This window comes from Vipera berus (assembly GCF_964194415.1).
Source record: "Vipera berus genome assembly, chromosome: 4".
Taxonomy (NCBI): Eukaryota; Metazoa; Chordata; class Lepidosauria; order Squamata; family Viperidae; genus Vipera; species Vipera berus.
Window position 1 is genome coordinate 5,024,559 of NC_138206.1, and position 26,182 is coordinate 5,050,740.

The window sequence follows — 26,182 nt, forward strand, 5'->3', positions numbered from 1 at the left end:
GCTGGCTCAGGAATTCTGGGAGTTGAAGTGCACGAGTAAAAGAGCCAAGGTTGCCTACCTCTGTCCTACCCCATGAAAACCTTTTTTGCACGGAATTTCTCTTTTGGTCAATCAAATAAGTGCTGGTGGTGAGTAGAAATGCAGATTTTTCCCCCCTGCCTCCCATGATGCAATTTAGAATACAGAATAACAGAGAGGTGGAAGGGACCTTGGAGGTCTTCTAGTCCAACCCCCTACTCAAGCAGGAGATGTTATACCATTCCAGATAAACACTGTCCAATCTCTCCTTAAAAACGTCCACGGAAGGACCCCCCACAATTTCCGGAGAAAAGTCACTCTGCTGATTCATTGTTCTCACTGTCAGGAAATTTCTCCTTCATTCGAGATTGCTTCTCTCCTTGATTAGCTTCATCCAGGATATGTTATCAAGGTAGTCCTCGACTTACGACCCTTATTGAACTCAAAATGAAGCGAGAGAGCTGTGAAGTGAATTTTGCCCTGCTTTACTCCTTTCTTGCCACAAATGAAACACTGTAGTTTATTTATTTTATTTTTTATTTAGTTATATTTATATACCGCCCTATTCCCTGAGGACTCAGGGCGGTTTACAGGGAATTAAAAATCCAAAATACAAAAATTAAGAACCAAATTAAAAAATATTAAATTAACCCTGTAGTCAGTTAAAAAGAACCCCAAATTAAAAATTTCTCCTCAGCCTGGGCCCGAGAGCTCAAAGAGCCAGGTCTTCAGGCCCCGGCGGAATGATCGAAGGTCGGGGGCAGTTCTCAGCTCCACCGGCAGCTGGTTCCAGAGGGCAGGCGCTCCCACCGAGAAGGCCCTATCCCTGGGTGTCACCCGCCGGCAGTCTCTTACCGGCGGGACCCTGAGCAGACCCTCCCTGTGGGAGCGCACTGGGCGAAGGGCATTTGATGCCGGCAGCAGGTGTTCCCTCAGATATCCCGGACCCAAGCCATGTAGGGCTTTATAGGTGATAACCAGCACCTTGAATTTCACCCGGAGGGCAACCGGAAGCCAATGCAGCTCACGGAGTAGAGGTGTTACATGGGAGTATCGGGAAACCCCCATTACAACTCGCGCGGCCGCATTCTGCACACAGTTGTTAAGTGGATCTGGCTTTCCCCGTTGACTTTGTAGGAAGGTCACAAAAGGGGATCACCTGACACACACCCCGGGGACACTGTGACCGTCATAAATATGAGTCGGTTGCCAAGTGTTTGCAATTTTGATCACCTGACCGAGGGACTGCTGCGATGGTTTTCAGCCTGAAAAATACTGTTATAAGACACTTTTTTCCAGTGCCATTGCGACATTGGTCACTAAATGAATTATTGTATGTCGAGGCCAACAGGAAAGAAAACCAGATCCCTGCCTGAGGGAGCTTGCAAAACTGATCCCTCTCCATCTCAAGAGTCTTATTTCTGAAAAATGTACCCCTCGCTTTTGATGCGCAATGCAGCCACTGGTGGAGATTTTTCTGGCAACCCCTTAAAACAGGGGTCCCCAACCCCTGGTCTGTGGACCGGTACCGGGCCGCAGCATGCCAGCAACCGGTCCGGACAAACAAGCCAAGCCCCATCCACGGGATGCTGGCAGCACACAAAACCACACACCCTCCGGTACGTGGAAAAACCTCTCTCCACGGAACCGGTCCCTGGTGCTCAAAAGATTGGGGACCTCTGCCTTAAAAGATATCCCCCTCCCTTCCTTCTGCTCACCCCCCTCGGCAACCTCCATATCCTTAAAAACATCCCCTTAATTAGGAATAACCATCTCTTTTTTTACCCATGCAGAAAGCACAGGAAACCCATTGAAACACGGCAGCCGTCTGAAGCCGTCTCTCCCACGGGATGTGGCGAGGAGCAAATTCAATCTTCATCCTAGCAGCCGAACCCGTTCCACTGTCTTCGGACTGAAGACGCTGACCCAGTGTTGTGGCGCTGGTCGCAGGAGGAAGGGGCAAAGTCTGTGGCTTCTGCCTGTCCAGGAGGAACAGGGTGCTGGGTGCAATTACAGTAATTAATGTGGAAATCTGGAGGAAACCCGGCCCCTTTTTTGGCACACTGGACCGGTTAAGTGTGTAGGGCTGGGTCATAAATTCTTGTTTCTCTGTTGTGTCTCAGCCACCTCACCCAAAAGCAGCAGAAAAGTTCACGAGAACTTTTGGAAGGGACCCATCTTCATTCTGGTGCGCCTTCTCCTCTTCGCAAAGACGCCAACGGCACATTGGAAAGCACGCTGCACCCCTCTTCATGGATTTATTAGATTCTTTTTAACCCGGCTTTATTAGTTTATAAGTAATACAAAGGGGCAAACATGCATAATATTCCTTCTTCCTTACCCTCTCCGTGACCAACAACCCTGTGAGGTGGGATAGGCTGGGAGACAGAGAGACTAGCTCAAAATCTTCCAGTTGGCTTTCATATCTCCTAAGGCAGGACTAGAACTCACCTTTTCCTGGTGACTGGCCCAAAGTCACCCAGCCGGCTTCCATGTCTAAGGCGGGGCTAGAACTCACCATCTCCTGGTGATTGGCCCAAAGTCACCCAATCAGCTTCTATGCCTAAGGCAGGACTAGAACTCACCGTCTCCCAGTTTCTAGACCAGCACCTTAACCACTAGACCAGACTCCTATGCCCTGCTAGGATCCGTCACTCAAAGCACCTTGAAGGAGCCACTCCTGGGTCGGAGTCTTCTGCAGAGCCAGCTCTCCCGTTTTTACAATGCTTCTTCCCACGGTCAGAATCCTCAAATATTTGAAATATTGGAATGCTGGTTTTAGAGCCTGCCTTGTTATGGAGACGGCAGAAACGTTGAAGCTGATTTCTTTTTCCATCAGGCGTGTCCTTCTGTCCCGAGGGAACGTTCCAGGTTGCCTGGTGTCCCAATCCGAAGACGTCCAGCGGTGGTGGGTGAAAGGCCATGCTTTGCACTCTGCAGAGGGCTATAGAGAGAATTGTGCAAGGAGAGGCAGGACATTTACACACCCAGACACCACTTAGTCCTAACTAAAAAAAACAACCCACAACCCACACGAAACCTTTGCCACATTTATTTCCTTCTTTACCTTGCTGAAGAATGTTCTTCTGCCCGACAGAGATCCAGAAGATAGAAAAATTAATGTCCTGGACTTACAACCGTTTGTTTTACTGACCATCCAAAGTTACAACGGCACCCAAGCGATTGATGACCATTTTCCACACATGACAATAGATGCAGCATCCCCCGTGGTCACGTGATCAAAATTCGGACACTTGGCCACCGACTCATATTTATGACGGTTTCAGTGTCCCCATTTTGCGACCTTCTGACAAGCAAAGTCAAGGAGGAAACCAATGAAGAACCATGTTAGTAATGTAATAACTGCAAAGGTTCACAACAGTTCTGGCAAGAAAGGTCGTAAAATGGGGCAAAATTCAATCAACAACTTGACTCGTTTAGCAAGAGGAATTTTGAGCCCAATTGTGGTCTTATGTCGTGGGCTGCATGTACTGCCAAACAAGAGAAGAATGAGGCTGGGGTGGGGCCGCCCAACCTGTCCCTCGCACACCTTGGGAAAAACAACAAAAAAGCAAGTCTTCCAGTGTGGCTGTGACTGACACAAATCTCTAGGAAGTTTCTGCTTGACGGTCTCTCTTAGGAAGCAAAAACCTGGTCAGGGTTAAATATCACAATTGTGCAAAAAGGGAAACAGACAGTACAGGCAATCCTCGACTTACGACCTCAGCTGAACCCCAGTTTTCCAGATGTTGTGAGTTTGGCCCCATTTTACAACCTTCCTTGCCACTGCTGTTAAGTGAATCACGGCAGCTGTTAAATTATTAAGACGGTCGTTCAGTGAAACTGGCTTCCCCCATTGACTTTGCTTGTCCGAGGGTCGCAAAAAGGGATCACGTGACCCCGGGACGCTGCAACCGTCCTAAGTACATGCCAGCTGCCAAGCAGGAAAACCAACTGGGTTGACTTTGGACCAATCGCCAAGAGATTATGAGTTCTAGTCCCGCCTTAGGCAGGAAAGCCAACTAGGTGACTTTGGGCTGGTTCCTCTCTCCCAGCCCAGCCCACTTCGCAGGGAGGTTGTTGTGGGGAAAAAGGAGGAAGAAGTATTATGTATACCCAGTGCCTTGAGTTATTTACAAAGTAATAAAAATGGATTAAAAGTCTAAAGGGAAAAAACAAAAAAAAAACAGAATTTACTGTCCAAAAAGGGGGCAAAAAGATTCCCAACAATGTAGAATTAATGTGGTGCCTCTCTAGGAACACAATGAATATTTTGGCACCCATTGCCAAAGCCACATATGGAGCCATGTGTAAAAACAGAGCAAGCTGGCATAACGCAGGCCGTCAAGAGGAAGCCACAAAAATCACGTCACAAACGCAAGAGGAATGAATTTGGAGTAGGGCAGGGGAGCAAATCTAGGTTTGGATTCCTGGTTAGAGGCGACACTTTCTGGAGCGTTGTCCTTCTGCCAGCTCTCTGCTTTGCCCACCCCCGGAATTGAACAGATTCTCGGGTGCCTCTTTTGGAGAACAAGGTCTCAAGAGAAGAGAATAATTGTGGCTCCGGGTTGAACTGTGGAGTCCTTGGTGCTCTCTTGAGCTTGGTTGTTTTCTGGTAGATGTTTCATGTCCCAACACTCAACAGTGCACTGATGATGTGACCTAGCGGGGTCATGAAACGTCTGCCAGAAGACAACCAAGCTCAGAGAGCACCAGGGACCCCAGAACAAACAAGGTCTCTCCTGTGTAGCTTTTGTAAAGCAGCTTGAAGAACAAAATGTCAAAGGTCCCACGTTTGCAGAAAATCTGGAGCTTCGCTGATTAATTATTCTCAGGAAATTCCTCCTTATAGAACATAGAATATAAAACAGTCGTTTTTTCATTAAATTAGACATAATCAATTCCTGCAACCGTTCTTCATAGATTTTAGCCTCCAGGGCTAGCCCTATGGTGGCAGCCAATAGGATTGAACCCGCCCTTGCCGCTTGGGGCTGACCAAAATACAGGACCAGAGCCCAATACATAACATCCTTGTACCTGGGTCTCCCCACTTTTCTGGGTGACCCCTCCCCTGTGTACCCCCTCATTCTGTCTTTCTCTGGTCCTGGGTCCCCCCCTCTTTTAAGTGACCCCCTCCCCTGTGTATCCCCCCCTTTCTGCCTGTCCCTGGTCCTGTGTACCCCCTCATTCTGTCTTTGTCTGGTCCTGGGTCCCCCCCCTCTTTTAAGTGACCCTGGTCCTGTGAATGCCCCTCTTTCTGCCTGCCCCTGCCCCTGGTCCTGGGTCCCCCCCTCTTCTGGGCGCCCCCTCCCCTCCCTGCGCGCCCCCTCCCCACCGGCAGCCTCACAATGCCCGGGCGGCGCGCCCCGGCCCCGGCTCCTCCCGCCCGCCCGCCCAGCTCCGCCCCGGGCAGCTGCTCTAAAGGGCGGCGCGGCGGGCGCTGCGCTGGGCTGGCCGAGCCGAGCCGGGCGGCGGAGATTCCCCCTCGGGCTGCCTGGCCTCCTCCTCCGCTGCCCGCCGCGGCTCGGATGGGCGCCGAAGCCATGAAGACGCTGCTCGCCGCCTACGCGGGGGTCCTGCGAGGTAGGGCGGGGGGCTTCCCGTGGCGGGACCGGCGCCGGTGGAAGGGGGGAAGGGGAGATCGGGAGGCGGAGGATCCGGACCTCTCAAGCCGCCCCCTCCCCAGATTCCTAGGATCAGGCTATTATTTCGCCCGACTTTCCTCTTTATGGAGATCCTGAGCATCATAATTGATAATGATAATGATAATAATAATAATGATAATAATAATAATGATAATAATAATGATAATAATAATAATAATAATAATAATAATAATAATAATAATAATAATAATAATAATAATAATAATAATATCATGATAACAACACATATAGGATCTCATCGGATTTAATATGCTATATGCAAGATGCACAGTATAAGTTATATAAGAGGTTGATATAAGAGGAAGGTATCAGATAAAGGTATAAGATGAGAGATAAGCTAATATGATATAATGTGAAATACAATATAAGATATACATTCTTCCTTTTCTTCCAATTCTTGTCCAGTTCAGGCACTAAATGCTCTTGTGAACTCAAAAACCTATTTTTAATCCCCATCCCTATAACAAAAAAAGGACCGATACAGAACAGGGGTGAAGAAAGAAACAGTCTGACAGCCACTGGGATAAGAAGAATTTTTTCCTGTTTGATCTGTCACTTGCAGATTCTTTTTCTTAAACAGCTTGATTAGAACTTTTAAACCAGGGGTCTTCAAACTTGGCCCTTTTATGACTTCAACTCCCAGAATTCCACAGCCAGGCACGCTGGTTGAGGAATTCTGGGAGTTGGGCCAAGTTTGAACACTCTGTTTTAACCGAGCGAGATAAAAATTAACAGGAACCAATAATTAAGATAGAAAAGTAGGGGGGGAAAGCAAAGAATGAAAGAGGTTACTAAGCAGAAATATACCAAAAAAAATTCCAACTTTCCACACGTAAGTATCATTCTTCACTGTTATGCCCATAAAAGTCTCACGACTGTTATCCTAAATAAAAACAAATATGCGTGAGGTTTTAATTTTTACAACGATTTGTCCGTTGGCCCAAAAGGAATATATCTCTGGGTTTCCATGGAAGATTCGCTTGTCTCTTGCGGCTTCGATGTTTTCAGATCCTTGTCGCCGGTGCCAAAGTTTGTGGGTTTTGGTGCCTCATATGAAAGAGAGATGCTTGTCTTCTGGCACGTTGTACTTCAATTTGTGATCCTCAAAGAGCTTGCAAAGCTCCTCCAAGTATCTCTTATGCAGCTCATCAACTTCGTCTTGGCTGGGATTGTGCTTCTTCCCCACCTGGATGGGTTTTCCCACTGGAGGGACCAAACAGGAGAAATAATAGTTCAATTTAATTTAATTTAATTTAATTTGATTTAATAATTTAATTAATTTAATTTAATTTAATTTAATTTTTTAATTTAATTTAATTTAATTTTTTAATTTAATTTTTTAATTTAATTTAATTTAATTTTTCTATTCTATTCTTATTCGAATATTCTATTCTATTCATTCTGTTCTATTCTATCATTCTATTCTATTCTATTATTCTATTATATTATTATTCTATTCTATATTATTCTATTATTATTCTACATATTCTATTCTATTCTTTATTTTATTTTATTTTATTTTATTCTATTCTATTCTGCTCTATTCTTTATTTTATTTGATGACTTTTTTAATTTAGTTTTATTTCTTCATTTTATTATTTTATTTTATTTAAACTTGTGTGCCACCCATTTCACCAAAAGCGACTATAGGCAATGTACAGACATTGTTTAAAATGCACTACAGCTAGTCCTTGACTTACAACGGTTTGTTTAGTGACCGTTCAAAGTTACAACGGCACTGAAAAAAGTGACTTATGACCACTTTTCACTCTTACGACCGTTGCAGCCTCCCCAGGGTCACATGGTCAAACATCAGAGGCTTGGCAACTGGCGTGTACTTACGACGGTTGCAGCGTCCTGGGGTCACACATTTTTTGCGACCTTGTGACACGCAAAGTCAAGAGGGAAGCCAGATCCACTTAACAACCGTTTGATTTAACTTAGCAATTGCAGCGATCCACTTAAAGAGCTTGGTAGGAAATGTTGTAAAATGGGACATCGCTCACTTCACAAATTTCCCAGCCACAGAAAAGTCGGGCACAACTGTCATAAATTGAGGACTTTCTTTTCTTTTTTTTTATTTAAAAAGTTTTACAATACATTTTGACTTTAATCCCCCCCTCCCCCACCCCTATCCAACCCTCCCTATCCCTCTCCCCCACTCCCTCCTCCCCCCCCCCGACTTCCCAGAGCTAAATACAGGGCATAAAATCGAAAAACAAACATAAACACCCCTATGTTATCAACAATAAACTATAAATTCTATCTCTCTCTAGCTCATATAAAATGAGTACAAACAATATTAATATTACAAATAAAGTAGAAAAGAAAAAGAGGAAAACAGAAAAAGAGCTTTACTCAAAATAAATTTTCTTAATCCCAGTCCTTATTCATATTAATTTCAAAAAAAAAAGAAAAGAAAAAAAAACTTTCACCTGCTATTTGCATTCTCCCACCTTTCTCTAATTTCCAAACAAATTCTCAGTTACGCGCCAAAAGCGCCTATCTCTGTTAATCTTAATAATCTCCGACCAAACTAAACTATGATCAAAAATAGTTCTTGCATGTATCACGCCAAATGTCTCGCAGTTCCAAATCATCCTTAAGTTCAAATAAAAGTTCAAATATAAAAAGTATATGTAAAAAAAAGATTTAGGCAATCTCTAAGACAACTTGTTGTTAATTAGGAGCTTACATACCCATTCTTAGTTCAACACATACTTTAAGTCCATAACCCTAATATACTTTTCTAGCAAACAAATAACATCAATCTTAAATTGTGTGAAATATTAAAAAAAAAAATTTCTTTCTCCTCTATAATAGTTTTACTCCATTGACATTCTAATCTAAAAATTTAATCAGCAATCTTAACGCCCCAAAACCTTTGGAGCACCTCTGTCATCACCCCCAAAACTTCTTTAGACCGTTCTCCTCCCACATCTTCACTGTAAGCACACTTTGAAGATTCCATAACTTTCTGCTGGTCTTGCTCTTGCTCTCGTCTCGCTCTTCTTAGGGCGGCGCGCGTCATCTTCTGGCCTCCTGCAGCAACCGATGAGACTGTGACTTGATCCCCTCCAACACCATTGTCCTCTGTCTGTCTATCTGCAACATCTTGAAGCTTTCCCACACCGTATCCTTTTGCAGCTTCCAAAGATGATAGGGGGGTTGCTTTTAACACATTACTATAAAAATCACGTGCCTGAGCCACAGTAACCAAACGATGTCTTTTACCTTCGTGCGTCGCCACCAATCCAACTGGAATCTCCCATCTAAACTTAATATAACGTTTCTTAAGTTCCTGTACTAGAAATGCAAAATCTTTCCTTCTCCTTAGGATCTTCGGAGGAATCTCTTTTAAAACCAAAACTTCTTGCTCAGCCACTACCAAATTAGTATCATAAGCAGCTTGAATGACTTCATCTCTAATTACTCTCTTTGTAAAATAGACCACCACATCTCTGGGTAACTTCCTCTGTCTTGCAATCCATGAATTTACACGAAAAACTTTGTCCATATTTCCCTCAATTTCAGATGCTGACTGGCCCAGTACCCCTTCCAGAGCCTCAGAAATCAGCTGCTTTAAATCTTCTTTACCATTCTCCTTTAAACCCCTAATTCTAATAGCATACTGCATCTGATTATACTGAACAAGGCTCAATTCATCGTCCATTTTATCCCTTATATTTTCATTTTCTAATACCTTTGCTTCTAATATAGAGTTCTTTTGACTGAGATCCTCCACTTTTATATCCAGCTGTAGCACACATTCAGCTACGGATTCAACCATAGACAAGATGTCCACCCTCATTGCTCTCAGCTTCTCTTCCATCGTCTTCTCCAATTTCTCCATTTTCTCCTCCATTTTCTCCTCCAGCTTTTTCAACTTTTCATCCATCATATCAGACATCAATTGTGCATGCTTTCCAAGAGCGTCTTGTAAATCCTTAAGCGTCAATACCGGGGGAGATGCAGGAGGAAGCAAAGCTTGCAATGAGGTCTCTTGCACCAGGGAAGACCCCGCATTCCGAAGAGCTTTAGAAGTTTTAGCCGCCATCTTCCCCCACTTTCACTTATTACGCACTTTCACTTTAAAGCTATAAAATCTATTGAGCTAGAGAGTAAAAATAAAGAGTCCACTTCACCTTGACCTCCTGTACCGCTCTGCCTGCATCTTGATAATCAAAAGTATTTCCTTTTGGCAGGGGTGGTTGCTAACGCCTGGCTCTGCTCCAAAAATCCCAGAGCAGAGGCGCTGCGCAGCTCGGAGCAACCCAGGCTTCGGGGGGGCTCATCCTTCAGCCGCCCAAGCTCTCATCTCAGGCGGCCCCGGAGAGCTCAACCCCTACCTGGGGCCTCACCCCCTCCTCTTCTCCCGAGGAGGGGGCTTCAAATCCATCTAAACAGCTGATCGGCGCTGTTTACGATGGAAAAACACAGCTGCGGAGCGGGCAGCCCGAAAACGGCTGTCTTTCAGCGTCGCGTCGCCACCGGAAGTCGAGGACTTTCTTTTCTTCTTCTTTTTTTCTTTTTCTTTAAATATTTTACTAATTTTCCAATTTTACGTTTGAATATTTAAAAAGCAACGTGGTGACTGGGCTAATAAATAGTTCAATAGCAAAATCTTAGTGCAAATCTCAGGTTACAACATCAGATAGATATTTCCTCTCTTTTTCCCCTTAACATTTACTGTCTCGTATTCGAGTTAGCACATTACTAATTATATCAACTCAATTAAAAACATCATTAGTACATTTATCAACATTTTTACCTTATCTTAATTACATTCAATCGTCATAAACAATCCCTATCCTGTTATTAATTTTTACTCAATTTTTAATTTCTCATCAATATTCCAATTTAACCTTTAATGTTTATAAGTCGAGGACTTCGTGTAATGTCGCCTTAGCAGATCCGGTTGTGCTTCCTCTCTCACCTACCTGGGAAGGCTAATAAGAGGAAACCTCGAACAATCCTCAAAGAAGGACGAACGCGTCCAGCAGATCCCTCCTCGTTTTACTTGCCTCTCATTTCTGGATGCCATGGGAGAAACACGGACTTACCCACAGTGAAGATCGGCTTCCGGTATGGAATCAACCCAAAGGTGTACTGGAAGATCCCTCTGGCATGGAAGAGAGGCAGCGAGATTCCCATGATCTTCTGCAAATGTTCTTGTGTCCACCTCAGCCAGGATCCTTTGGGGTTTTCGACCTGATCATACAGCTCGTTCTCTCCGAAAGAGAAGACGGGAACAAGTGGCGTGCTGGGAACGGAGCGGAAGCAGAAGGAGAGACGGAACCAAACCGGTTGAGATAACTGAGGAGGGCTGGGTGGCTGCAAATAATGGATCCCAGCACTCTTTCTCAACCTTTGCACGTTTAAGGGAAACAGGCTAATACTTCGTGTGATCTGTGGTGGGATTCAAATCTGTGACCAACCGGTTCTCTGCGTGGATGCTGCTTCCGGACGTCCATTCTGGGCCTGGGCAACAAAGAATTAGCTACCGGTTCTGCCGAAGTGGTGCGAACCGGCTGAATCCCACCACTCTTATCTGTCTATCTTCTGTTTGTCTGTCTGTCTATCTATCTGTGTGTCTATCATCTGTCTGTCTATCTATCACATCTATCTACCTATCATATCTATCTATCTATCTATCTATCTATCTATCTATCTATCTATCTATCTATCTATCTATCTATCTATCTATCTATGTATCCACCCAGTGGTGGGATTCAAATCTGTCAAGAACCGGTTCAAAATAATATGAAATTGGATGCCAAAATGACGGATGCTGAAATGGTGATGGAAAAGATAGACGACGATTTATTATTGGTCCAGCATAGAGAGATGGAGTTTGCTGTGAGAATTAGAGGGTTGAAGGAAGATTCTAAGGAAAATTTGAAAAAAGTAGTCTCAGAAGCCCTTGAACAGGTTTTGGGGCGCTCAACAAAAGAGATCATGGTGGATATAGACAAAATATTTCGTGTTAATTCCTGGATTGCAAGACAAAGGAAGCTACCTAGAGATGTGGTGGTGTACTTTACAAAGAGAGCAATCAGAAATGAGGTTATTCAAGCCTTTTATAATAATAAATTTCCAGTTGCAGAGCAAGAAGTTTTAATTTTAAAAGAGATCGCTCCAAGAATTTTGAGGAGAAGGAAAGAATTTTTCTAGCAATTAAACAATTAAAAGTGGGTAAAGCACCGGGAACAGACGGTTTGACTGCCGTTTATTATAAAAATTTCCAGTTAGAAATGGTGGAACCTCTTAAGAGAATTGTTTAAGACAATTCAATTGGGAGGAGGAGTGCCCCCATCGTGGAAAACGGCCTTTATTTCGTTGATCCCGAAGGAAGATCAGGATGCTACTCAAGCCAAGAATTATAGACCAATATCGCTTTTAAATACTGACTATAAGATATTTGCAAAAATTTTAGCCATTAGATTAATGAAGGTAATGCAACAAGTGATTCATAGTGATCAAACTGGATTTATAAGTGGTAGACAGATGAAGAATAATGTGAGGCATATTGTGGACCTATTGGAATTTTTGGAAAGAAATAACCAGATCCCAGCAGCGCTGATCTTTTTGGACGCTGAAAAAGCTTTTGACCAATTGGACTGGCAATTTTTAATGAAGGTATTAGAGAAAATGGAATTTGGGGAGAAATTTCTACAACCTATTAGGGCAATATATCAGAAACAAACAGCTCGTATAATAGTAAATAACAGTTTGACAGAATCTTGCAATATTGAAAAGGGTACAAGACAGGGGTGTCCGCTGTCACCTTTGCTGTTTGTTTTAACATTGGAAATATTACTGATTAAAATACGAGAGTCAGATAAAATTAAGGGAATTCAAATAAGGGACCAGGATTACAGATTGAGGGCGTTTGCGGACGATCTGGTTATTACAGTAACTCAGCCGGATTACTCAGTTGTAGAATTGATGGAGATAATAATGTCATATGGGAAAGTCTCTGGATTTAAGATAAACATACAAAAAACTAAAATATTGTCTAAGAATATGACTGTATTATAAAAGGTTGCTTTAGAAGAGCTAACGGGATTTGAAATAGTTAAGAGGATTAAATATTTGGGGATTTATCTGTCAGCCTCTAATGTAAAGTTATATAAAAATAATTATGAACTTTTATGGGGGAAAATACAAAAAGAATTAGACAGTTGGAAAAAATTACAATTGTCTTTACTGGGAAGAATTGCAGCAGTGAAGATGAATGTTCTGCCAAAATTTTTGTTTTTGTTTCAAATGATACCTTAAAAAGGACTTAAATTTGGAGGAATGGCAAAAAGGGATTAACAAATTTGTCTGGGCAGGGAAAAAGCCATGAGTTACACTTAAAATAATGCAAGATACGCGTGAAAGAGGTGGTCTTAGAATGCCTAATTTTAAATTATATTATGAGGCTGCTGCTTTGTCATCGATAAGTGATTGGTTTAATTTAACTCAAGGGAGATTATTAAATCTTGAGGGTCATGATTTGTTATTTGGATAGCATGCATATTTATTGTATGATAAGAAGGTGGACAATGTATTTAAAATACATATTTTAAGGTATGCTCTGTTGCGAGTTTGGAAAAAGTATAGACATAAGTTAAATTATAAGATACCCACTTGGGCAATACCTAAACACGCAATAGAAAATATAAATGTGGGATTTAAACATGATGAGATTACATATAAGGAAAATTTAAGTTTAGAAAGAAATGTATGGCAAATAAAGCCATATAATATCTTAAAAGAAGAAAAGATTGTACAAACCTGGTTTCAGTATGGGCAATTACAGGCAAGATGGAAAGAGGATCAGAAAGTTGGTTTTTCGATGACTGATGAAAATTTGGTAAAACAAATTAGAGATCAAGGTCAAGCACATATTAAAAGGATATATAATGCATTGATAGAAATTGACTCAGAAACGGAACTTGTTAAAGATTGTATGATAAAGTGGGCCCAGAATTTTCAAGAAGTTATAACAATGGATAATTGGGAAAAGATCTGGGTTAGAAATGTGAAATTTACACAGGCCCAAAACTTAAGAGAGAATTTTTATAAAATGTTTTATAGGTGGCATCTAGACCCTAAAAAATTAGCAAGTATGTATCCGAACTGCCAGCCTAAATGTTGGAGGTGTGGTTGTGAGGATGCAACGTATTTTCATATATGGTGGACTTGTAAAAAGGTTAAAGTTCTTTGGATTAAAATTTGGTGGAATATGCAAAAGATATTTAAGAAAAGGATAAAGTTTTCTCCGCAATTGTTTTTATTGGGTATTATTACAGATACTACTGTTATAGATACAAAGTTGATGTTGAATTTAATTACGGCAGCGAGACTTTTAGTAGCTCAATATTGGAAGAAGGAAGAACTGCTGACTATAGAAGAGTGGACTTTGAAAGTTTCTGACTTGGCGGAAATGGCAAAGATCTCAGCATATTTGAAAGATCAGTCGCAACAGAGATATATTGTGGAATGGAGAAGATGGATTGAATATATTCAGAATAAATATGGGACTAAAAAGTATCATTTAGCATTTGAATAAGTAGCGGATTTTTATGACGCATAATTAGTTAGCAGTTATTTTATTAATATTTTGACTATGGAGAGTTAAAGTGTGATAGAATTTGATGTATTATTATTGTTGTTAGCATATTTTAGATTATATTTGTTTGTATTATTATACCCTGTATTCAGCTCTGGGAAGTCAGGGAGGGGGGAGGGGAGGGTTGGGGAGGATGGGGGAGAGGGGAGGGGGAGGAGGGGTTTTTTTGTATTTAAAAATGTACTGCAAAACTTTTCAATAAAAAAAAAGAACCGGTTCTCTGTGTGGATGCTGCTTCCGGAAGTCCATTCTGGGCCTGGGCAACAATGAATTAGCTACCGGTTCTGCCGAAGTGGTGCGAACTGCCTGAATCCCACTGCTGCATGTGATGTACATTGTACAAGAAGGTCAGGACCCCCCAGAAGCTGCTCCTACTCACCCATTCTCTATGGCCAGCCGAACGAAGCCCTTGCGGTTCTCTAACAAGAGGGTGTAAGCTCCAGGACGGGAGTCTAGGGCTTCTTGGGCCCCTCCCACGGCTATGATTACGACATTCCCACCTTCCTTCTTCCTCAAGACGTAGGAAGCAGATTCCCTATCCGAAGGAATTAAACCTGGGTGAAGCAAAGCAGGAAAAAGAAGAAGATTAAAGCCCACACGCACAACACACACAAACACAGAGCTGGAAAGGGACCTTGGAGGTCTTCTAGTCCAGCCCCCTGCTCAAGCGGGAGACCCTACTATTTCAGTCTGAAGATGTTGAGACTTTGGACAAAGTGCAGAGAAGAGCAACTAAGACGATTGAAGGCCTGGAGGCTAAACCGTATGAAGAACGGTTGCAGAATTTAGGTTTGGCTAGTCTAAAGAAAAGAAGAAATAAGGGAGACATGATAGCAGAGTTGCAGTATCTGAGGGGCTGCCACAAAGAAGAGGAGGGGGTCAATTTATTTTCCAAAGAAGCAGGAGACAAGACAACAAGCAACGGATAGAAAGTAATCAAGGGGAGAAGCAACCTAGAACTAAGGAGAAACTTCATGACAGTTGGAACAATTAACCAGTGGAACCACCTGCCTCCAGAAGCTGTGAATGCTCCAACACTGGAAGTTTTTAAGAAGAGACTAGACAGCCATTTGTCCGATATGGTATAGGGTTTCCTGCCTGAGCAAGGGGCTGGACTAGATGACCTCCAAGGTCCCTTCCAGCTCTATTCTGATTGATTGATTGATTAATAATAATAATAATAATAATAATTTTATTTATATACCGCCCTTCTCCCGGAGGACTCAGGGCGGTGAACAGGGCAACCATATAAAAATACAAAAAATACAAAAGTTAAAAAAGAATTAAACATATGCCCAAGCTAAAAAGCAGTGAATACATATATTCAAATGACAATAAAAACCCAACCCATTCCCCCATCAGGCCAAGCCGGCTTGTTCAAATAAATGCGTCTTCAGATCGCGCCGGAAGGAGCGAAGGTCGGGCGCCATCCGGAGCTCCACCGGCAACCGATTCCATAAATCTGGGGCGCCCACAGAGAAGGACCTCCCCCTGGGGGCCACCAAACGACATTCTCTGATCGGTGGCACCCTGAGGAGGCCCTCTCTGTGGGAACGCACAGGGCGGAGGGAAGTTGATTGATTGATTTTGCTCTTCCAAAAGTTTCCCGATGAATCAGAAACCCCTTCCAAGTCAGCTTACCTCCACTCATCAAGTAATCCCGGAAAAAGGGGGCTCGGAACCATAGATTCAACATCATCAGGTGAGGCTTCAGGCCTGGGAACTGCTTGGAAAAACCAGTGGCTTCGGTGCAGAAATTAATGGAGGCACCAGCCACCAAGACGCCATGAGGGTGAAAGCCGAAGATGTAGTTCTTGGATGGATCCAAATCTGCCGTCTTCACCAGCTGGAAGACCAAAGAATTCTGGGAGTTGAAGTCCACAAGTCTTAAAAGTAGCCAAGTTTGAAGACCCCCAATTTACTGTAACCAACAGCAAAACTTTTCATGAGCATAAACTTTCCCGTTTATTGATTTGTCACTGCAGGTCAGTCTCGGCTCTTCACAATTGCCTGAATTGGTCCTTGCCGCTGTTGTTTGTTTTGTTGATTTGTACAATTTCCTAGTCTGCAAAAAACTACATCTAGACTCCGGGGGTTTTTCCCCAATAGCATGCCACCAGGGGGCAGCACCTGGCTGCTTTGCCTGTACTGAAAAGCTAATTTATTTTATTTATTTTATTTTATTTTATTTTATAATTGAGGTCAGGGCTGGTATCACCAGCTTTGTTTATGGCAGGGGTCTTCCAACCTGGCCCCTTCCTAATGTGCAGACTTCAACTCCCAGAATTCCTCAGCCAGCATGGGGGAACTATGGCTCATAAAATTATCATCTGTCCAAAAGATTCTTTTCTTTTTTTTCTCACAAGGCAATTAATTGGACTTCCTAGTTTTCCTTTGAAGACGTTTCGCTTCTCACCCAAGAAGCTTCTTCAGCTCTGTCTTCAAAGAAAAACAAGAAAGTCCAGTTGCCTCTTGGAAAAAAAAACACCATATTTGGGATAACTGTGACCTGGATGACTGAGAATCTCCATAGATATCATATTGTGGGCAGTTCCCTGACACCACTGGATGACCTCGCCAGGGCTCGTTGCCTTGGAAGAGTGAGGAAGATTCTCAGGGATGACTCACACCCTGGACGGTATCTCTTTACTCTCCTACCATCCGGTAGGAGATATAGGAATATAGCCAGCCGTACCAACAGGCTGAAAAATAGCTTTTATCCGTGGGCTGTTAGGCTTTTGAATGGGATATAATCTTATGCAGAATTGACTTGGGAGGCCGGTGTGTGGTGTAGTTGGTTCACATGGTGTGGTAGGATGGAGGGTTTGTTGTCACTGTGTGTTGGGGGGAGAGAGCACGGGGGGAGGCTAAGCTAATCTCAATGTACACATGTTGTACTTTGACAATAAAGGTTTATTTATTTAATATGATCCAGTTTGGTACAGCAATCAAACAGGGCAGGCACGGACTCCATCAGATAGTTAGGACTGCAGAAAAAATACCCGTTGCAGCCAGCCTTCCTTCCATCAGAGCCTGTATATTGTGGGGGTCAGAAGGAGGGCTGAGAAAATATCTACAGGCCCCTCGCATCCTGGACGTAAACAGTTTCAGCTCCTCCCTTCTGGCTGCCGCTATAGGGCATTGCATGCCAAAACAATTAGACCCAAAGACAGTTTTTCCCCCATGCTATCACTCCGCTGAATTCCCACAGTACTGTCCTACATCCAAGTACCAAGTATATTTACCCATGTTGTAAGGCTGGCGTATCCTTATCATCGTCTCTATTACCCGCTTTTATTGGTATCATTATTATGTACTCTGTTGCTTTGCATGTACACTGAGAACTTCTGCACCGGAGACAAAATTCCTTGTCCCCAAATATCTGGCATCTGTTGTCCAGGGACTTTCTGCATCTTCCGGGTCATAACTGTCCCAAAGGTGCTTTTTCAAGAGGCAACTGGACTTTCCCACCACTGAATAGAAATAGAATGGAATAGAAGAGAACTAAATAGAATAATTGAGCTGGAAGGGACCTTGGAGGTCTTCTAGTCCAACCCCTTGCTCACGCAGGAAACCCTATACTATTTCAGACAAATGGTTGTCGCATCTCTTCTTAAAAGCTTCCAGTGTTGGAACAGAACAGAACAGAATAGAATACAGAATAATGGGGAAAGGATGGAATGGAATAGAATGGGAGGGAATGGGATTGGATGGGAGGGAAGGGGAGAAGAGAAGAGAAGAGAAGAGAAGAGAAGAGAAGAGAAGAGAAGAGAAGAGAAGAGAAGAGAAGAGAAGAGAAGAGAAGAGAAGAGAATTTTTTTATTGGCCAAGTGTGATTGGACACACAAAGAATTTGTCTCCACTGCAGAATCTCTCAGTGTACATGCAAGCAACAAGCGATAAATCATGATTGTAATCATAAAATACAACCATCATTTATCAGTTAAAGGACAGTAATTAAATGAGTTTTACCCCATTTTGTGACCTTTCTTGCCACAGTGGTTAGGTGAAACACTGCAGTGGTTAAGTTAGTAACACCGTTGTTAAGTGAATCTGGCTTCCCCCATGGACATTCCTTGTCAGAAGGTGGCATACGGAAACACTGCAACCGTCCTAAATACATGCCAGTTGCAAAGCATCTGAATTTCAAAGTTCACCCCGGGGATGTTGCAGCATCTGTGAAAAGCGCTCATAGGTCACTTTTTTCAGGCCTGTTGTAACCTCAAACGGTCACTGAATGAACGGTTGCAAGTCAAGGACTACTTGCATCAATCTCCCGTCATCTCCTTGACAGCCTCCTTCTCCATCCTATTATGCAGCTGGAGGCTGTGCTGCCTCTTCTCCGCTTGTCCCCTAGGCAGCATCTCTTCATCCCAGTCTCCCAAGGTCTTTCTCCCACGCCATTATACTCCTTCCCTGTAGGGGGACACGTACCGAGATCGGGAAATAGTCTTTCATGTATCGCCAGACGATGCTGTTCCGCATCCAGTGGGCGCGCCGCCCCCCTTTGCTCGGGGTGTCCCAGTCGAGCGCCCACCAGGCAGCATAGAGGGCGCTGATCAGCCAGAAGCGCGTGAAGAGGAGGAGGACGAAGACGGCAATGCAGCACTGCGCTGGAGGAAGAGAAGGGAGAACTGTTAGGGGTCTTTCACATTAACACGTTTGGTTCCCTAATTGGGAATAACAGAATAACAGAGCTGGAAGGGACCTTGGAGGTCTTCTAGTCCAGCCCCCTGCTCCAGCAGGAAACCCTATGCCATTTCAGACAAATGGTTGTCCAGTCTCTTCTTAAAAACTTCCAGTGTTGGAGCATCCACAACTTCTGGAGGCAACTAGTTCCACTGGTTAATTGTTCTTACTGTCAGGAAGTTTCTCCTTAATTCGAGGTTGCTTCTCCCTTTGTTCAGTTTCCATCCGTTGCTTCTTGTCGTGCCTTCTGGTGCTTTGGAGAACAGCTTGACTCCCTCTTCTTTGGGGCAGCCCCTGAGATACTGGAAGACTGTTATCATGTCCTCCCTCATCCTTCTCTTCTTTAAACTAGACATGCCCAATACCAGCAACCGTTCCTTATACGTTTTAGCCTCCAGTCCCCTGATCGTCTTTTTTGCTCATCTCCGCACTCTTTCTAGAGTCTCAACATCTTTTTTTACACTGTGGTGACCAAAACTGGATGCCGTATTCCAAGAGTGGCCTTACCAAGGCCTTGTAAAGTGGTATTAACACCTCACGTGATCTTGATTTTATCCCTCTGTTAACGTACTGTAGGAAAGTGGTGGCCTTTTTGGCATCTGCAACACATCGCTGGCTCATATTTAAGGGATGGTCCACTAAGACTCTGAGATCCCTTTCGCAGTTACTACTGTTAAACCAAGTTTCACCTAGTCTGTAACTGAAACTTGGAAAGGTGGCTTTTTAAAATATTGGACAGTTATGCAAACCTAGATCAGATGTTAGTGAGCTTTCAGCAGTTCCAAGAAGGCTCCACACCCATTTGCACCACTCAGGTGACCCTGAAGACACAGATAAACCTCCAAGTGGCCTCAACGACTCTAAAAGGAGGCAAATGACCAGTTTTTTCTGCAAGGAGTATAAATCCTTCCATTCCCCACCATCCAGTCAGAGCTGAAGAAGCTTCTTGGATGAGAAGTGAAACATCTTCAAAGGAAAAACAAGAAAGTCCCGTTGAAAAAGCACCAGTTATGACCTGGAAGATGGAGAAGCTCCCTGGACAACAGATGCCAGATATTTGGGAACAAGAAGCGCCCCCTTGATCTACGCTTCCAAACTGACCCCTGTTCATTTTTTCATAATAGTAGTAATAGTAAAGTTGGAAGGGACCTTGGAGGTCATCTAGTCCAACCCCCTGCACAGGCAAGGGTTACCTGAGAGGTGCAAATGGGTGGTGTATCCGCTCCCATAGAAAATTTAAGGCGATTTTGGAACCCATCACCCTAGCCTAACAGGGTTGTTAGTAATGTGGGAAAATGAATTTTATCTGTGTTCAGTTCTTGGAGAAAAAGCAGGATGTCCATCTAACCAATACAGGTAGTCCTCGACTTACGATCACAATTGATCACAAATTTTCTGTTGCTAAGTGAAACACTGGTTAAGTGAATTTTGCCCCATTTTACGACGTTTCTTCTCATGGTTGTTAAAGTGAATCAGCGCAGTTATTAAGTTAGTAACACGGTTGTTAAGTGAATCTGGCTTCTCCCATTGACTTTGCTTCTCAGAAGGTCGCAAAAGGGGATCATGTAACCCCAGGACATGGCAACCGTCATAAATATGAGTCACTTGCCAAGTGTCCGAATTTGATCACGTGACCCTGGAGATGCTGCAATAGTTGTGCGAAAAACAGTCATAAGTCACTTTTTTCAGCGCCGTTGCAACTTAATAGTCACTAAACGAACTGTTGTTAAGTCGAGGACTATAAAAGCAAAGGGCGCGAGCACACACACACACAGACACACAAACACACAAACGTTGGCAATGCATCACATTCCGGCTGTGGAAACTTCACCAACTTTGTCCTAGCCCAGGGGGGGGGGGGTAAGCAACCTTGGCTCTTTTACGACTTGTGGACTTCAACTCCCAGAATTCCTGAGTCAGCCATGCTGAGGGGAAAGGGAGAGTTTCCAAGCTGAGCCGTGCTGGCTCAGGAATTCTGGGAGTTGAAGTCAGCAAGTCATGAAAGGGCCATAGTTCCCCCATGCTGGCTCAGGAATTGTGGGAGTTGAAGTCAGCAAGTCATGAAAGGGCCATAGTTCCCCCATGCTGGCTCAGGAATTCTGGGAGTTGAAGTCCACGACTCATGAAGGGGCCAAGGTTGCCTACCTCTGTCCTACCCCCTGAAAAACTCTTTTTGCACGGAATTTCTCTTTTGGTAAATCAAATAAGTGCTGGTAGTGAGTAGAAATGCTGTTTTTTTTCCTGCCTCCCATGATGCAATTTAGAATACAGAATAACAGAGAGTTGGAAGGGACCTTGGAGGTCATCTAGTCCAACCCCCTACTCAAGCAGGAGACCTTATACCAGTGGTGGCGAACCTATGGCACGGGTGCCAGAGGCGGCACTCAGAGCCCTTCCTGTGGGCACCCACGCCATGCCTCGGAGGTGGCAACTTCCCCCCACAGGTGTCCCTCCCCACGAGCGACATTGAGGTGACCACACCCACCTTGACCACACCCAATCTACCATGACCACCACAGCCACACCCACCCAGTAGGCCACTCCCACCTGGTACCCAACAATACATAAGTGGGCTTTCGGTTGCAGTTTGGGCACTCGGTGTCTAAAAGGTTCGCTATCACTGCCTTATACCATTCCTTAAAAACTTTTTGGGATGGACCCCCCCACAATTTCCGGAGAAAAGTCACTCTGCTGATTCATTGTTCTCACTGTCAGGAAATTTCTCCTTCGTTCCAGATTGCTTCTCTCCTTGATTAGTTTCATCCAGGATGTGTTATAAAGGTAGTCCTCGACTTACGACCCCCTATTGAACTCAAAATGAAGCGAGAGAGCTGTGAAGCAAATTTTGCCCTGTTTTAACTCCTTTCTTGCCACCAATGAACCTCTGTGGTTACGTTAGACACACGGTTGTTAAGTGAATCCGGCTTTCCCCATTGACTTTGCTTGTCAGAAGGTCGCAAAAGGGGATCACCTGACCCCCTCGGGGACACTGCGACCGTCATAATTATGAGCCGGTTGTCAAGCGTTTGAATTTTGATCACCTGACCATGGGACTGCTGCAACGGTTGTCAGCTTGAAAAAAACAGTCATAAGACACTTATTTTCCAGCCCTGCTGCGACGTCAGTCACTAAATGAATTATTGCAAGTCGAGGCCAACAGGAAAGAAAAGCAGATCTCTGCCTGAAGGAGCTTGCAAAACTGATCCCTGTCCATCTCGAGTCTTATTTCTGCAAAATCTACCCCTCGGTTTTGATGCGCAATGCAGCCACCTGTGCAGATTTTTCTGGCAACCCCTTAAAACAGGTCCCCAACCCCCAGTCTCTGGACAGATACCGGGCCGCGGCATACCAGCAACCAGTCCGCACAAGCAAAGCCCCATCCCCGGGATTCAGGCAGCACACAAAACCACACATCCCCTCCGGTCCACGGAAAAACCCCTCTCCACGGAAGACAGCCCCCTCCCTTCCTCCTGCCCCCCCCCGCAACCTCCATATCCTTAAAAACATCCCCTTAATTAAGAATAACCTTCTTTTTTTTTTACCCATGCACAAAAAACAGAAGACCCATTGAAGCACGGCAGCCGTCTGAAGCCGTCTCTCCCACGGGATGTGGCGAGGAGCGAATTCAATCTTCATCCTAGCAGCCGAGCCCGTTCCACTGTCTTCGGACTAAAGACGCTGACCCAGTGTTGTGGCGTTGGTCACGGGAGGAAGGGGCAAAGTCTGTGGCCTCTGCCTGTCCAGGAGGAACAGGGTGCTGGGTGCAATTACAGTAATTAATGTGGAAATCTGGAGGAAACCCGGCCCCTTTTGGCACACTGACTGGTTAAGTGTGTAGGGCTGAGTCATAAATTCTTGCTTCTCTGTTGTGTCTCAACCACCTCACCCAAAAGCAGCAGAAAAGTTCATGAGAACGTTTGGAAGGGACCCATCTTCATTCTGGTGCACCTTCTCTTCGCAAAGATGCCAACGGCGCATTGAAAAGCACGCTGCACCCCTCTTCATGGATTTATTAGATTCTTTTTAACCCGGATTTATTACTTTATAAATAATACAAAGGGGCAAACATGCATAATATTCCTTCTTCCTCCCCCCCCCTCCATGACCAACAACCCTGTGAGGTGGGATAGGCTGGGAGACAGAGGGACTAGCTCAAAGTCTCCCAATTGGCTTTCCTATCTCCTAAGGCAAGACTAGAACTCACCATCTCCTGGTGACTGGCCCAAAGTCACCCAGCCGGCTTCCATGACTAAGGCGGGACTAGAACTCACAGACTCCCAATTGATAGATGAGCACCTTAACCACTAGACCAGACTCCTATACCCAAAGCACCTTTAAGGAGCCACTCCTGGGTCGGAGTCTTCTGCGGAGCCAGCTCTCCCGTTTTTCCAATGCTTCTTCCCACGGTCAGAATCCTCGAATATTTGAAATATTGGAATGCTGGTTTTAGAGCCTGCCTTGTTATGGAGACGGCAGAAACATTGAAGCTGATTTTTTTTGCATCCGGCGTGTCTCTGTCCCGAGGGAACGTTCCAGGTTGCCTGGTGTCCCAATCTGAAGACGTCCAGCGGTGGTGGTCAAATGGCCATGCCTTGCACTCTGCAGAGGACTACAGAGAGAATTGTGCAAGGAGAGGCGGGGCATTTACACACCCAGACACCACTTAGTCCTAACTAAAAAAAAATCCACAACCCACACGAAACCTTTGCCACATTTATTTCCTTCTTTACCTTGCAGAAGAACGTTCTTCTGCCCGACAGAGATCCAGAAGATGAGAAAAATTAATGTCCTGGACTTACAACCGTTCGTTTACTGACCGTCCAAAGTTACAACGGCACCCAAGCAACTGATGACCTTTTTCCACACCTGACAATAGATGCAGCATCCCCCGTGGTCACGTGATCAAATTCGGACGCTTGGCCACTGACTCATATTTATGAGGGTATCGGTGTCCCCACTTTGCGACCTTCTGATAAGCAAAGTCAAGGGGGAAACCAATGAAGAACCGTGTTACTAACGTAACAACTGCAAAGGTTCACAACAGTTCTGGCAAGAAAGGTCGTAAAATGGGGCAAAATTTACTCAACTCGTTTAGCAAGAGGAATTTTGAGCTCAATTGTGTTCTTATGTCGTGGACTGCATGTACTTCCAAGCAAGAGAAGAATGGGGTGGGCGTGGGGTCCCCCGGCCTGTCCCTCGCACACCTTGGAAAAAGGACACCGGAGGGATGAAGTAACAGCAAGTCTTCCATCCAGTGTGGCTGTGATTGACATGTCGCCATCCCTAGGAGGTTTCTGCTTGACGTTCTGTCTTAGGAAGCAAAAACCTGGTCAGGGTTAAATATCACAATTGTGCAAAAAGGGAAACAGACAGTGAAGGCAGTCCTCGACTTACGACCTCAGCTGAACCCCAGATTTCCAGATGTTAACTGAGTTTGGCCCCATTTTGCAACCTTCCTTGCCACTGTGGTTAAATTATTAACACAGTCGTTCTGTGAACCTGGCTTCCCCCTTTGACTTTTCTTCTCTGAAGGTCGCAAAAGGGGATCATGTGGCTGAGGAATTCTGGGAGTTGAAGTCCACAAGTCACGAAGGGGCCGTAGTTGCCCCCATGCTGGCTCGGAAATTCTGGGAGTTGAAGTCCACGAGTTATGAAAGGGCCATAGTTCCACCATGCTGGCTGAGGAATTCTGGGAGTTGAAGTCCACAAGTCATGAAGGGGCCATAGTTCCCCCCATGCTGGCTGAGGAATTCTAGGAGTTGAAGTCCACAAGTCATGAAGGGGCCATAGTTCCCCCATGCTTGCTGAGGAATTCTGGGAGTTGAAGTCTGCAAGTCATGAAGGGCCCTAGTTCAGGAATTCTGGGAATTGAAGTCCACAAGTCACAAAGGGGCCATAGTTCCCCCATGCTTGCTGAGGACTTCTGGGAGTTGAAGTCCACAAGTCATAAAAGGGCCAAGTTTGAAGACCCCTGCTGTATGATGAACAGAACAGCTGAGGGAACTAGCTATGTCTAGCCTAACTTGGAGGCTGGTCTTTAGCTTTCTAGTCTCAAAATGTCATTTGCAATTGCGTTTAAAAATTAAAAATGACGTTCCGAACTAAAAAACAGGGTGCTCAAGTGGGAATCAGCTGATAATCCCAGAGCCCATAAGGGCCCTGTTGGAGATGATGTGATGATTGTGCCAACAGCATGTGGCTGGAGTAGAGCAGGGCTTTTCAACCAGTGGTACGCGTACCACCTGTGGCACATTGGCACCTGGCAGGTGGTATGCAACCATCCTAGAAAAGTGGTAGCGGGGGAGGAGAATGAGCTGGAACGGTGGCAGCACCGCACAAGCCAGAGCAAGAGCTGCAGGGCTGTCCAGGCTCAGCAGAAGCGCCAGGATCAGCGCCAGGATCCAGCTGAAGCTCGGCACTGATCCTGGCGCTTCTGAGCCCAGAAGAAGCTCCGATCAGCTGGAATGTTGCAACTTTTCCAGGGTCTTGTGATTTACATTCAGATGCTTAGCAACTGATTCATATTTATTTATTTATTTTAATACTTTATTAAATTTATTATTTAAAAACATTGGACACGGTGCAAACGGACTGACATACCTTCTTGTCTACAATATTCATATATATATATATGTACACAACTGATTCATATTTATGATGGTCACAGTGTCCCAAGGTCATGTGAAGTGACCAAAACCTGCTGCAACCACCCAGCAGAGGGGGGGGGGGAATAAAAACCAAACACCCCACCCCACCCCTGCTTCCAATCCTCAACAGAAATGCTCACAACAATGAAACCCTCGGACAGGAGGAAGAGCGCCGCCAGGTGGGCAGGTGGATGTCTTGCTCAGATGTGGCTTGGGGGGCACTTTTTTCAGTGCCATTGTAACTTTGAACAGTCACAAAGCGAAGTGTTGTAAGTCGAGGAGTACCTGGACTTCATCACTTTTTTCTTCTTTTTTTTTTGGTCATTAAGTTTTTGACACCTCGCTAGGTGACTGGTGGTACTCGGATGTTGCCATATCCTAAAAGTGGTACAGTGGGTAAAAAGTTTGAAAAGCCCTGGAGTAGAGTCACCACAATACAAAACAGATGTTGAGACTCTGGAAAGTGCAGAGAAGAGCAACAAAGATGATCAGGGGACTGGAGGCTCAAACATATAAGGAACGGTTGCTAGAATTGGGTATGT

The 26,182-nt window shown here is 44.5% G+C and overlaps 1 protein-coding gene across 1 annotated transcript in view; it reads right to left on the minus strand.

The window, feature by feature from the left end:
* LOC308668038 (uncharacterized protein) overlaps positions 1–22,672 on the minus strand; it is a gene marked incomplete at its 3' end in the record, with an annotated part of 30,617 nt that extends 7,945 nt beyond the window's left edge. The window contains exons 1-8 of the mRNA XM_081327698.1: positions 22,536–22,672; positions 18,739–18,917; positions 15,946–16,150; positions 14,684–14,858; positions 10,748–10,947; positions 6,742–6,887; positions 5,354–5,581; positions 2,683–2,962 (exon numbers count right to left, since the gene is read on the minus strand). Of these exons, the coding sequence (XP_081183824.1) occupies positions 2,683–2,962; positions 5,354–5,581; positions 6,742–6,887; positions 10,748–10,947; positions 14,684–14,858; positions 15,946–16,150; positions 18,739–18,917; positions 22,536–22,629 (1,507 nt within the window). The 5' untranslated portion in view covers positions 22,630–22,672. The remainder of the gene's footprint in view (positions 1–2,682; positions 2,963–5,353; positions 5,582–6,741; positions 6,888–10,747; positions 10,948–14,683; positions 14,859–15,945; positions 16,151–18,738; positions 18,918–22,535) is intronic.
* Between the last annotated feature and the right edge of the window lie 3,510 nt (positions 22,673–26,182).